This window comes from Camellia sinensis, chromosome 5 (genome assembly GCF_055761805.1).
Source record: "Camellia sinensis isolate YWXY chromosome 5, ASM5576180v1, whole genome shotgun sequence".
Lineage (NCBI taxonomy): Eukaryota > Viridiplantae > Streptophyta > Magnoliopsida > Ericales > Theaceae > Camellia > Camellia sinensis.
The window spans coordinates 145666384-145680702 of NC_138965.1; the positions used below are offsets into that span (position 1 = coordinate 145666384).

The following is a 14319-nucleotide window of genomic DNA, read 5'->3' on the forward strand; positions in this document are numbered from 1 at the left end:
CTCTAAAACACTTGGGTACCCTTGGGGCACACCCCAAGTATCTCACCCTAAGCCTTATAAACCCTTTCAAAACTTCCCACAAAATCAATGTGGGACAAGCCAATATTACAACCTTAAGGAATTTCCACCAAAACTCCATTTCCATGGAGCACACTTTGGCTTCAATTTCCCATTCACTCGGTAATGGTTTTGAGCAACCAAATATACCACGTGAATCACAACGGCATAGAACGCGTTACCACTTTGACCCGAGTAAATCGACACTAGGGACCCACCTAAAAAATAGACCAAACTTGAAAAAAAATTCTGATTTTACTCAGAATTTTTCCACCATTTCCAACATTTATTTCTTTCATATCAACAAGTTTTATATATTTCATTAAAAATAATAATTGTTCAAATTGATCATTCAAATATTATATCAACAAACAAGTGTTATGTATTTCATTAAAAATGATATTATATCAGCAAACGGATCTTATCCAAATATCATATCAAGAGATCCGAATATCATATCAAGGATAATTATTCTAATTGATGATTCAAATAGAGTAACAAAAAGTGAATTTAAGGGAGAAATTAATTTTTTCCTCCAAAAATTCGTAACAATAACTTTTTTCCATAATGATCAGTGGTTTCCCAACATGTCCTCAACCAACCGCCTTAACGAATCAAACGAAGACCCACCTTCCATGACAGCCTTTCTGCTCTTGTCTCTCATCTCTCTCACTCTCTCCCTCACCAAATTCTCACCATCCATCACACGCCTCACTGCTCTCTCTATCTCCTCCGCCGCCACCAATTCTACTTTGCCGCCGATCCCACCAAATTCACACTTGTAATCCAATCTCAGCTCCACTGCCAGATCCAACTCCACCACCATCTCAAACGCATTGATTTGTTGCTCTGCGTACATCGGCCATGTCACCATCGGCACACCAAACCACAAGCTCTCCAAGATCGAGTTCCACCCGCAGTGCGACACAAACCCTCCCACCGCCGCGTGCCCCAGCACCGCCGTCTGCGGCGCCCACCCGCACACCATTCCCCTGTTTTTCGTGCGTTTCAGAAACCCCTCCGGCAGCAAGCCGTCGTAATCGCCGCCACAATCGGTTGGCAAACCAAACTCGCCTTTTGGTGGCGACCGCCGTATGGACCACAAGAACCGGTGGCCGCTCTTCTCTAACGCCGCCGCGATCTCTTCCAGTTGCGGCGGATCGAAGCACCCTAGGCTTCCGAAGCAGAGGAACACCACCGACGACGGAGGCTGTTCGTCGAGCCATTTCAGAATCTTGTCTCGATCGCTCCCCGATCGGGCATCGCCACTGAGGTCAAGCAGCGGTCCGACGGCGTAAACCGGCGGCGATTCCGGCGAGACTAACAGGGACTTCATCGCACAGGATTCGAACTCTTCGAATGTATTTACGATTATGCCCTTGGTGTTTCTGAACCTCCTGGCGTGGTTCAGGGAGGTGGAGTACCCTCCTTGTTTGTTGAATAGAGCCGAGGGTATGACTGAGGTAGGGACCGGGTTACCGTAACTCGGGAAGTGAGTTACCGAGTCTTGATCGGAGATAGTGAACTCGGTTCCGATTAGGGCATGACGGATTGGGAGGTGGAGCATGAGTCCAAGAAAGGCGGCGCTGGATGTGAAGAAGATGTAAGTAGGGGCGGCGAATTCGTCGGCGACGTCGATCATGGTGGTGCATATGCAGTCCACCACCAACCCCGCCAGCCTCGCCGTCGACGGAGAAGAAGACAACACATGATGGACGATTGCGTCTCTCACCTGTGATTTATAGCTTTCCAGAAAATCATAGAAAAATTTATCCAGAGACGTCAGGACTTGGTGTTCGGAAGGCGGTGGCGGTGGAGGGAGGTGGATGTAGCGGAATTGGGTGTCGGAGGCGGCTAGTGATTCAACATAGAGATTGTAAGAGGGATCGAATAATGGTTTGATGAGGAGGATTGTGATAGAAAAGTGTCGGTGTTGATCATGTAGGCGTTTGGCAAAGTCTAGCATGGATACAATGTGGCCCATTGCTGGGGTTGGTATGAACACAAGCTCTCTCTTGTTCTCCATTTTTAAAAAGGTTAGTTAATTTGTTTTTTGTTTTTTTCCCTTCTTGATGAATCAATCTTTTATAGAGGAGAGTCACAGTGAAAACCGTGCTATGCACGGAATATGAAAAAATTAATAAAATATATTTATATAAAATAATATAAATAATTAGATTTTTGTACATAAATTATAAAATTTTAAAAAAAATATATTGAAATTCACAATTTAAATTTTATAATTTTATCACAATTTATGTATCAATTTTTAATTTATTACAATTTTAATTATATAACTTTGAACTCTCTTGCTAGAATTGTAAATTTAGGCGAGTTAAATCAAAACAACTTGAGTTAAATCTATAAATTTTTAAAGATTTTGCAACATAATTTTTAATTCAGTGAAAATCTATGCAAAATTTAAAAATTCGAATAAACTTGAATAGACTTGGGCAGAGAGGCCAAATAACACGAGCAATCAAAACAAAATTATATATATAAATATGTAAAATTATTTGCTAATTTAATTTGTAATAATGAATAAGATTAATTAAAAATTTGATATTAATGAACAAAAACAAATACACGTTATTAAAAAAAATTCAATTTTATAATGGCATAAAATAATTTAAATATGATTTTTTAAAAATTATTTTTGATTTAAAAATTACAGTAAAATTATTATTATTATTATTTGTCATTTTTTTATTATAGATTTTATAAAAAACATTTATACGTTATTAAATACACGTATTTTTTTTATATTATGTTACTACAGAAATAAAAATATAAACTTTTAATAGCGATTAATAATTTGAATACGTGTATTTAATAACATATTAATTAGGTTTAGATCAATAATATTATGACACATCATTATGACACATGTGAATATTGATCTCATTCTTATTATAGTAATATAATTTTAAAAAGAATTTAAATTTAAATTTTATTTTATAATTTATTAAAAGATGCATAAATTATGGAATGAATATTGATATTATTCTAGTAACATAATTTAAGGAAGAATCTAAATTTAAAATTTTATTTTAAGAATATAAAATTAATTTTTACACCAATCATATTCATATTAACAAAAATTAAACAAAATCAAAAAAATAAAATAAAAAAAGAATTACAACTTTCAGCTTGAAAAAGATGACAAAGTTTTGCAATTATAATAATATATAGATTTTGTATGAGATTTTGAAACTTTCATAATATCTCTTCTTAAATGCATTCCTTTGTAAAATATATAAATAATCTCAACATCACTTTTATTACGCCTTAATACAAAATTATGAGCTAATTATGATAATTTTAAATTTGTATTTAAAACTTATAAAATATTAGATATATCATTATAATTTTAAATTTATATTGTGCCAATTTTAAATTTAAATTAGTATATTACTTTTCATATTTAGTGACCTTCAAATTTGAATTTTTAAATGGATTAGTATACTTTCCATTTTTTTTTAGATTTGATATACTTTCCATTTGAAAGTCATAAATCAATGAATATTAGTTTTTATTTATTTATTTATTTTTGCTTGAACAAGAGCTAGTGGATAGAATTTTTTTTTTAATTTTTAAAAATTAAAAAATTATGGAAAAATTATTTACAAGTCCTATTAGGGAGACTTATACTACATATGGGTCTACTAAAAAACTTATGTTCCTGATAGGGTAATTTATATGTAAATTGAGCCGAGCTGGGTGATGGGCCATTCTGTGGGCCATAGTAAAAAGGGTTGAGTAAAAGAGCTTTGTAGTTAGTCCGGTCCAGAAAGAGCTTTGTAGTTAGCTCAGTTACTACGGTCTGAGTAATAGCAGTTAGCTCGGTTATACCACTAAAGACTGGGGTATTTTGGACTTTTACTCAGAACCTTGCTACTGAATAGCTCGGTCCAAGCACGCTGTGGATAGCGCGGTCTTAAGAAGTGAAACCGAGGTACAAGTTGTAAAAGGAAGAGCCGAGCTAGTCAGAACTTAGTCAATTCTGCCAGTCTAGCATGGCTATTTTAGCTCAGTCGTTTTGTCATAAGACCGAGGTATAACCATCTCACTTGGTTTAAGCAGTGAGGGGAGGTGTTGAAGGATAAGTATTATCTTTCAGGAGTGTGATCCCTAAGAGGACTCTACGTGGAGGAATAAGAGTCCTACTAGGATTGTGCCACACGGAACCTAAAAAAGCTCACAACATCACCTATGGAGAGGTAACACAACTTTGATTCCTGAATTCACAGAGCTTTTGTGTCTATTGTCTATTGTGCTGACTTAGGTATCGGAGGGGTTTCCGGCACACACTCACCGGTTAGCTCACGTTTATATTTTCAGGTGGCAAAGTGACAACGTAAGGAGGAGCACAAGCTTGATCAACAGGATTATACGAGAAGAATTATTTCGTGCTCGTACAGTTCCCATAAATCCTGTGGGAAGTTTATTCACACATTTACCCTCAATATTAGTTGTTAATATCATAAATAATAGTAAACCATATATAGGAAATTGAATGTTACCATATATCATATCTATATAAGCGTAACGTAACGTGACACCTATATAAACGTAACGTGACACCTATGATCTATGGTAACATGTAATTTCCTATATATGGTTTTACTATTATTTATGATATTAACAACTAATATTGAGGGTAAATGTGTTAACGTAACGTGACACCTACATAAACGTAACGTAATGTGTCACGTTATGCTTCGCAAACTTAATGAGTTTTTACTTTTTTAAATTGAATGTGTAAATGTTGTTGGTTTATGTTGGTGTCATGTTACGTTTCATATAAACATGATCTATGGTAACATTCAATTTTCTATATAGGAAATTGAATGTTGCCATAGATCATAAGTGTCACGTTACGTTACGTTTATGTAGATATGATCTATGGTAACATTCAATTTCCTATATAGGAAATTGAATGTTGCCATAGATCATAGGTGTCACGTTACGTTAAATTGTATGTTACCATAGATCATATCTACATAAACGTAACGTAACGTAACGTGACGCCTACATAAACGTAACGTAACACCTATGATCTATGGCAACATTCAAATTCATAGATCATATCTACATAAACGTAACGTAACGTGACACTTATGATCTATGGCAACATTCAATTTCCTATATAGGAAATTGAATGTTGCCATAGATCATATTTATATGAAACGTAACGTGACACCAACATAAACCAGCAACATTTTCACATTTAATTTTAAAAAATAAAAACTCATTAAGTTTGCGAAACATAACGTGATATGTTACGTTACGTTTATGTAGGTGTCATGTTACGTTACGTTTATATAGATGTCACATTACGTTATGTTTATGTAAGTGTCACGTCACGTTACGTTTATGTAGGATCTTGTGGAATACATTTCTATCTAAATAGGACTTGAAACTCTATAAGAAATTATACAGGACTTAGCTTACCATAAGTGTCTGAAAAAGGACTTATAAATAAGTCTCCCAAAAATTATGAAATTTAGATTAAGAACTTAGAGCTCTTAGAGGCCTTATGTGTGACACCCAAATTGTTTAATTAATTTAATAAAAATAAATAAATAAATAAATAAATAAAATTAAGTAAAATAAAATATTTTATTTTATAATTATACTCGCTAAAATTTAATTTAACTTAAAATTAAGAGGCATAGATTACCAAAATAGGATTAATATATTGTTTGGGGGTCAAATCAAAACAATTATGAAATTATATGTGCTAAAATATAATTAGGTGATCGTTGTCACCTATCAAAAAGATGGCGTATAATATAATTATTTTAGGAGTTGGGCCCAAGTGTAATTTCTCAACAAAGAAATTATAGGTGACACCCCAAATGTTCAATTAATTTTACACCACGTTAATATTAATTTTTGGAAGCATGTGATTTAAGGAATTAGATGTTATTAAATTTTGGAGTATTAAAAATTGAGAATTTTGAGGACAATATTTGTTGTAAAATTGCATATTTTTTATAAATAAAAATAGTATATTTTTGAGAATTTTTTTAGATAATTATTCACATTATTTTAAATGTAATAGTTTGTATATTTTTATACTAAAAATTATTTTTAAAAAATAATTTTAACTTTATATTATTATTTAATATTATTTTTTTAAAATTATGATATTTTTATTATATTTTTCTTAGAACGCAATACACTAAAACGTAGCATTTTTTTGTACAATAAAATGCGTGCCTTCTAATTCTCTTGCTGCCCACGCCTTCTCCTTTGTGCGTCAACATCATGCGTCCCAAAGTCTCTTCTTCTCTCTTTTCGGCACTTCTCTCTCTAATTCTTTTATAAAACTCAAGTTTAGTTGGAAGTATTCATTGAATTACAGTAAATGAAAGTAAAAAAAATTAGAATCAATATTAAGATGGGTTATATTATCCGTTGAGTCACTATAAAATATTATATATATATATATATATATTTTAAGTTATCATAATTTATTTTATGCATTATATTAATATTTTAATTACACTAATTATTTTTTGAATTTTATTTGCTCAAATTGAAATCCATAGATATGATTGCTTAAATTTTAGAAATTATTTGATAATAATTTTATAAATATTTACTTTTGTAAGTACCACCATGAGAGTCCTATGCCTCGAGAGACTTAAATAACCATTGACATCTAAACGGTCACTTTGTGACTCTCTATTTGTCATGGATTCACTGATTTTTGTTCTAATTATCATTATAGTGACTTCTATTCTGTTCAGTTCTGTACCGTGATTGTGATTATTTACTTATATGATTTTCACATTCTGCTTCTATTATTTAAAATTAATTATGTATTTCAGTTACCAAACTAATCTCTGTTTAGCCAAATAATTATTCATGGTAATTTTTGTACCCTTATGCTCACTGTATAATATTTCTCACTCTGCTATGTACTTGTAATTGTTAACTATTTGCAGGTGACGTGTCCAGTGCATGGGGTAGACACAAGGCACGTTGTAGTCATAATATAACTCTGATATTGCAATTGAATAGAAACTCCAATGTATATGTTTTTGCTATACTTAAAATAAAAATTTGAGTACCCGTTTATTTTACTCTGTTGCGCTATTAATTTATTATGACTTTAGTTATTGTATTGTTGCGACGTTGAACTTTTGGGTACTGAGTTTGGGTCATGACATTATGGGTTAAAAACCTCATTTTATTTATAATATATAGATTTGGAAAGAGGGTTAAAAGTCAACAGTAAACTTTTAATCCATTTTCAATTATATCACCTCTTATATTTTTTTACACATTTAAAAAAAATAAATTAAAAGTCAGTTTTGAACCATCTTTTCAAATTACGTAATCTAATAAATGGTTAAAAATGTATAATTATTTATTATTTTTTAATCATTAATACACTTTGATTATATTAGTCAACTTTTAATCCATTTGAAGTCACATTACCTCTTACATTTTTTATACTTTTTTTAAAAAAAATAAAAAAAAAAATCAAAAAGTCAATTTTGAACCATCTTCTCAAATTAGTGTAATCTAATAAATGGTTAAAAACGTATAATTATTTTATTATTTTTTAATCATTAAAACACTTTTGTTATATTAATTCCCTCATTTTATTTTTTAGTTGTGAGTTTAATGATTTAATTTTAATTCTTGCAAAACAACTTGCAATTAAAATAAAGAATGGGACTATTTGGCAATTAAAAAAAAAGAAATCAAATTGAAATCAAACTCTTTCTTTAGGAGCTGCAACATCACGTGTCGATGAAGAAGTTTAATTTTCTAAATGATGCAAAGAATAATGTCTCGTAGCTCGAATTGCATTTGGCCCGAATGGCTCTACTGTCCAAAATGATATCGTTTTGGGTAGTTTTTTTTTTTCTTTTTTTTTTTTCACCTCTGTTTTATGAAGAAGAAAAGGAGGAGAAAAGAAGGAGAGAAAAGAAGAAGAAGAAAAGGAGGGGAAAAGAAGGAGAGAAAAGAAGGAGAGAAGGAAGAGGAAGAACAGATCTAAGACAGATCTGTGTGTGTATACAAACAGAGGAGACGGTGATCTCTGTCGGGGGTGGCTTTCTCTCTCTCTCTCTCTCTCATATATATATATATATATATATAGATCTGTGTATATACAAATTGATTGTATTGTGTGAGGGTTTGTGGGGTTTTGGGTATACTTTGTGAGGATCTATGTATACACAGATTCATTTACCATTTTTGCTTCATGGGTTGTGTTGAAACTCGACCAATGGTTCATGGGTTGTTCATTGATTGTTTGAAATTTTCTGAGTTGGTTCATTGATTGCTTGAAATTGTGGGTGTTGAAATATTCTATGGATGTTGAAATGTGTTGAAACTCAACCAATGGTTCATGGGTTGTTCATTGATTGCTTGAAATTTTCTGGGTTTGTTCATTTATTGTTTGAAATTGTGGGTGTTGAAATATACTTCCTCTCTCTTTCTTCTCTCTTCCTCCCTTATCTCTCTTCCTCTCGCCTCTCTGTTTCAAACAAAAAATAGAGAAAAAAAAATATCCAAAATAATGTCATTTTAGATAGTCGAGCCATTCGGGCCAAATGCACGCGTAAGGAAAAGGCTATTGGTGTGGTGATGTATGAGCAAAAATCCTATTGGCTGGGTGATGTGTCCAGCAAGAAGCTATTTGCTGGATGAGGCGTATGATGTATGCAGGAAACATTGATGGATGATGCATATTCATGCATGGCAAGATTTTAGTGGCATTTTGGAAACTAATAAAAAGTTAATTTTTTATTTTTTATTTATTTTAAATCACATCACTTCTCATATTTTTTATTTATAAAAAATAAAAAAATTACAAAATTAATTTTTTACCAACTTATCAAATCAAAACTCGTTGGGCCGCTGAGGCTAGAACCTGAAGAATGCCGCCACAGCTCTCTACAAATACATGTCAATCTCATTGAGGAAAAAGAATGCTCTGAAACATTCGGGAAAATTCAGTTTTCAATACATATTATTTTCTTTTGTTTTTATGATATTCTAATTTTCTTTGTTAAGGTTAGGGGTGAAATCCCGATATTTTGTTTAGGGATATTTTATGATGCAATCATGGTTTTTAATGTTAAATTATTTTAATTGATTGGTTTATTTATTTGGGAGAAGTTTTTGTTCTGTATCATATCTTGTTCTATCGTAGACTCTAAACACGGTGGAAGCTTAATATTTCCTGCGAATTAAATAATTAGATTTTTATAGTATAATCAATTAGTGAAAATAATCAATCTTTTGAAATTAATTTTTATATCGAATAATCGTTTTTATCTTATGATAATATAGTTACGATACAAGGGGTTCCAGAGGGAATAGGTCGGACTGGTCCACGCTTCTCCAACCGTTATCTGAATGGCCAAGCCCACCTGAGAACCTGCACAGGAGTTCAATGGGGAACGGGGAGTCCCCCAGTGAACCCTCCGACGAGCAAGTTAGAGAGAGAGAGAGAGAAGTGAAATGTAGAGATATGAATTGGAGATAAAAAACTTAACCTTCTTCTTGTCTTCAACGTTTGCTTATATCTTTTAGTCATTATTTTGCTGTCCCTTTCGACTTGCCATCTTGGCCGAAAGTCTATGCTGTAGCTTACCTTGTTCAGGGTAAGGGGGTACTGTTCCGACGGAGAGGTGTTGTGGTAATAAATGCTGTGATGGGCTGCATTAATGGTGATATGCAGTGGCAATAACTTTGCAGATCTTTGTCTACTGATGTGGCTTGTCCTTTACCTGCCGTATGTCTGAATGTCATTGGCTCTTTATGCCACGTTGGATTCCAGCTGTTCTGGACTTCACCAGCTGGGTTATGTATTGGGCTCCAAGTGATGGGCTTGGGTTGTTCAAAGTGGGCTATAGCCTTTATGGGCTTACCCATGTCAGTAGTCCCCCATTCCCAAGTGCAGCTTTAATCTAATGAAGGGAATACTAATGAAGAGAATGAGGGTGTTAGAGATTGGCAGGATGGAGGTCGATCGGCAGGGGTGACCGAGTGCGTGGACCGACCGTGAGGTGGACCGAGTGGAAGGGAGGACCATGAGGTGGACCGACCACGAATCGTGGTCGAGTGGAAGGGCCGACCATGAGGAGGGCTGACCGCGAAGGTTGGTCGAGTGGGAGGGCCGACCACGAGGAGGGCTGACCGCGAAGGTGGGCCGAATGGAAGGGCTGACCATGAGGAGGGTCGACCGCGAAGGGTAAGGTGGAGGGGCGTGGGGCTCAAGAGGCAGCGTGTCACGTGGTGATTTGAAGTGGAAAAGACAGGGTAAGGGGAGGAGACAGTGGATCGTGGTCGTACACGTGGCAACATCTCGTGGGGAGGAGATTAGGCGTTGGATCAGAAATGAAACGATAGGTCATTATGGGTGTTGAAAAGACAGTTTTGGCGGATGTTTTGAAAAGTTTTCAAATTGGCACAAATTAATTGCGACCCTTGGAATACGGGTAAGCCTTGGGCTTTTGGCATTATTCGATTTACCTAGTTCTTTGTGAAAAATCAAAACATCCCAAGTGTTAACTCTTTTGTTGCTGACGATACACCTCTGCAACATTTTTTCAATTTCCTTGCACCTGCATCCGAAGCGATTCGCAGACATACCATAGATATGGCCCAAGAAGAAGTTGTGAATGTCAGGGTGGATCCGCTTGGTGATAACGACGCAGTGGAGTTAGTAGAGCAGTATAGGACGGAGAGGCAAATGGTGAGGGTGGGGGAACCGGTGGTACGATCTCATGCTTCCACCATAATAGCAGCTCCGAAGTCAATTAGCCAGGCAGAACCAGATCACTGGCACACGAAGGCTGACAAATCAACGGTTACCGCGGCAGAGTTGGAGGCTATTCGCGAAAAATACCAGGTGCCTGCTGAAATAGAATTATTGTTGTCGACGTCAACGGAAAGGCCATCCGACGTAAGGCCGGGGGAGTTTGCCCTTTACGAGGAAGCATTGAAGGGAGAACTGAGGCTGCCACTGCCGCAAGTGGTGGTAGATGTCCTGAACCATTTGGAGGTGGCACCGGGCCAACTAATGCCCAACGCGTGGAAGATTGTATTGGCCTGTGCAAACGCGTGGCCGAAGGTGAACGAAGGGGTGGCCATGACAGTAGACGAATTCTTCGCATGTTATAAGGCCTCAGGATAACAAGAGACTTCGGTGACGTTGCAGGCGGTGGCAAGGAGGGGGCTGGTAGCGGGGCTGCTGTCATCAATTAAAGGTTGGAGGCCGCGGTGGTTCTATGTGTCTGTGAATGGAGGGGCTGGGGTGCACACGGTGTGGAGAGTGCCCACCAAATCTGTGGAGCCAAAACTGGGGGCGGCAGCAGAGGAGAGGATAAAAAGGGTGAAGGCATGGAAGGAGAATGGGGGACTCAGGTGGGACGAGCTCGTTCAACCTTCAGCCTTATTTGCGGCGGGATTGGGCCCTCAGCCGAGCGTTGGAGATTTGGGACGGGCTGAACTAGAAGCGAGGAGGAAAATGCAAGAGGCTGAGGATATGGCCATCCTTGCCAAGGCCAGTAAGCTCAAGGAGGCGCAGGAAGACCGACCGCATAAGCCGATCGCGCGGAAGAGAATCCGACTGCGCCCAAAATCGCTGGAGGAAAAAGTCTGGGTGAGTCTGAGCCACGACCGCCCCCGATTAATCCTTTGAAATAGAGGGCCAAGGAGATGGGAAGTGTGGGGAAGAAGAAAAGAAAGGTGATGAGGGGTGAGGGGAGCCTGCCTTAAAGAGGAGGAAGGAGATGATGGCAGAGGAGACCCTCATGGCCTAGGAGGCAGGGGAGGAGGGAGTGAGGGAGGCCCCAGGAAGGGTGGTTGCCTTAGGAGTGGTGGAGGTCGCCTCAGAGGTCGTGGAGGTCGTCCCAATCATGGTGGAGATCGCCCAAGAAGTCCAAGTAGAGGGTGGGGCAACTGGCCCTGAGCCAAGGGTGGAGGAATAGCCCTAGAGGGGTCCTGCGCCACAAGGAGGAGGGGTCAGGCTGACGACCGCTATCTACCACGCCCGCTCGGTGTCTGGGCGGCTAGAGGGAGAGGAAGGCCCAGCTAGGGCAGCTGAGATCGCCTTGTGGGGATAATAGATGAAGCAGCCGTTCGCTCGGTGGCCAGGTTCAATGAGGCTGAGCTGCTAAGGGGGTTATGCTCTGCCCAAATGGAGGTAACTACCTTAGCTGGGGCTCTGCTGAGAAAGGCGGCGGGCGCAAAGGTTAAGTCGGATGAGGCCAAGGCTCAACTTGCAAACTTCACAAGGGAAAGTGTAGGGTGGAAGAAGGCTGCGCGAAGCGTGTGCTCCAGAGGTTGGCAAGAAGCTGAAAAAACTAAAAAGATGCAAGTGTTGGCCATTGTTCACTACAATGTTGCCGACTGAGCCCAAGCTGAGCTGAGCGTGGTCAAGTTGGAGCTAGAAGACGAATGCTGCCAGGTTGTGTCGCTCGAGTTCCAACTAGCTGGCGAGCAGAAGAAGCTAGGGGAGGCTCAAAGGGCCTGCGTGGTCGCCATTGAGCGGCATGAAGAGGCTATGACCAGCAATGAAGAATTGCGTGCCCAGCAAATCAAAGAAACGGATGAAGCAGACGTGAAGATTGCTGGGCTGCAGAAGGAGTTGGAAAACGAGTGTGCTAAGGCGATGGAGAAGAGGGCGAGCCGGCAGAAGGAGTTGGAGGAAGAGAGGACCAAGACAGCTTCTGAAAGGGCAGCATACCCCGATCTGTATGTCGCAACAATAGAACAATTCAAGGGGTCTGCTGAATTTCAGATGGCGATCGATGCCGCGGTCGCCAGCAGCGTGGCGAGGGAGGTGTCTGGGGGGGCGGGCTCATCGAGAACGACCGTTGGGGGCAGGACTGAGGCAGAAGTTATTGAGAGCTTCTAGTGGTCAGACTTCTATAAGCACGAAATGGCTGAGTTCTGGGACAGTGACTGGAAAATGTTCAAGTGTAAAGTTGAAGAGCTGTTCCCAGGCTTAGACCTCAGTAGTGTAAAAATTGATGAAGACGATGTGGCCCAGACCCCTCTGGATGAGGGGATTGAAGAGGAAGACCTCGTTTCCAGTGAGGAGGAATAATTGAAGAAGGAGAAGACCTTGTATTTAGAGTTGTTTTTTTTTTTTTTTGAAATGTTGTAATGAACTTATGTACCAGTTGGTGAATAAATAAAATTTGAGTTGTGTTTTCATTTGATTGTCTGTGCTTGTGCATCTGAAATGAATGAGAATGGTGGCTTGTGTGCATCTGTAAAGTGGAGGTAAAGTTGTAATGAAAACTAAATTTAAGAACTTGACAATGTAGAGTGGAAGTGAATCTGTAATAAAAACTCAATGCAGAGTAAAGTTAAAGGCTCCTCAATGCAGAGTGAAATTGAACTTGTAATAAAAACTCAGTGCATAGTAAAGTTAAGAACTCCTCAATGCAGAGTGGGATTGAACTTGTAATAAAAACTCAGTGCAGAGTAAAGTTAAGAACTCCTCAATGCAGAGTGGAATTTAAAATGTGATAGAATTATGAGTTTGTGTTTGCCACATTGCTGAAGTGGATGAGAATGGTTTATTGAAGTTAGGCTTGACTAATAAGGAAAGAGGTTGACTTGTAAAAGTTGATGGAGAAGAAAATAATCTGACTAGTAAAGGAAACATGTAAGAACGTCATTGGGATTTGACTAAGTGAAAAGTGGTGTAAAAACTTGGACCTGGAATTGTGACTAAGTGTGTCTACTAGTGCCACGAGTATGCTTGCTCTGTTGGGGCTAAGCTGTGATGCTTGGTCTGGCTGAGGCTTGGTCTGGCCGAGTGCTTCATGCTCAGTCTGACTGAGGCTTTTAAAGCTCAGGCTAGCTGAGGCTTTTTGTGCTCAGTCTGGCTGAGGTTGTTGGCGTTCGGTCTGGCCGAGGCTTTTGGTGCTCAGTCTGGTTGAGGCTTTTTGTGCTCAATCTGGCTAAGGCTTCTAGTGCTCAGTCTGGCTGAGGCTGTTGGCGCTCGGTCTGGCCGAGGCTTTTGGTGCTCAGTTTGTCTGAGGCTTTTTGGCGGTCGGTCTGGCCGAGGCTCTTGGTGCTCAGTCTGGTTGAGGCTTTTTAATAAGTGCTGCAACAAAAATGTTATTGAGACAACACACTTATAGGTGAGATATAAAATTGCTATCATGGAAAGTGCGATCCAGTTGATCAAAATTTAAATTATGCCGGGGGAGAACAAGTATGTTCATGTGTGTAAATTTGTCAAAAAGAAAATACAATAACTGAGCAATA

The 14319-nt window shown here is 38.2% G+C and overlaps 1 protein-coding gene across 1 annotated transcript; it reads right to left on the reverse strand.

Annotated features, from left to right (window-relative positions):
• Positions 1 to 416: 416 nt before the first annotated feature.
• Positions 417 to 2210, reverse strand: LOC114309914 (UDP-glycosyltransferase 71K1). The gene has a single exon (XM_028255786.2). The coding sequence runs from the start codon at positions 2081 to 2083 to the stop codon at positions 629 to 631; it is 1455 nt and encodes a 484-aa protein (XP_028111587.2). The 5' UTR covers positions 2084 to 2210; the 3' UTR covers positions 417 to 628.
• Between the last annotated feature and the right edge of the window lie 12109 nt (positions 2211 to 14319).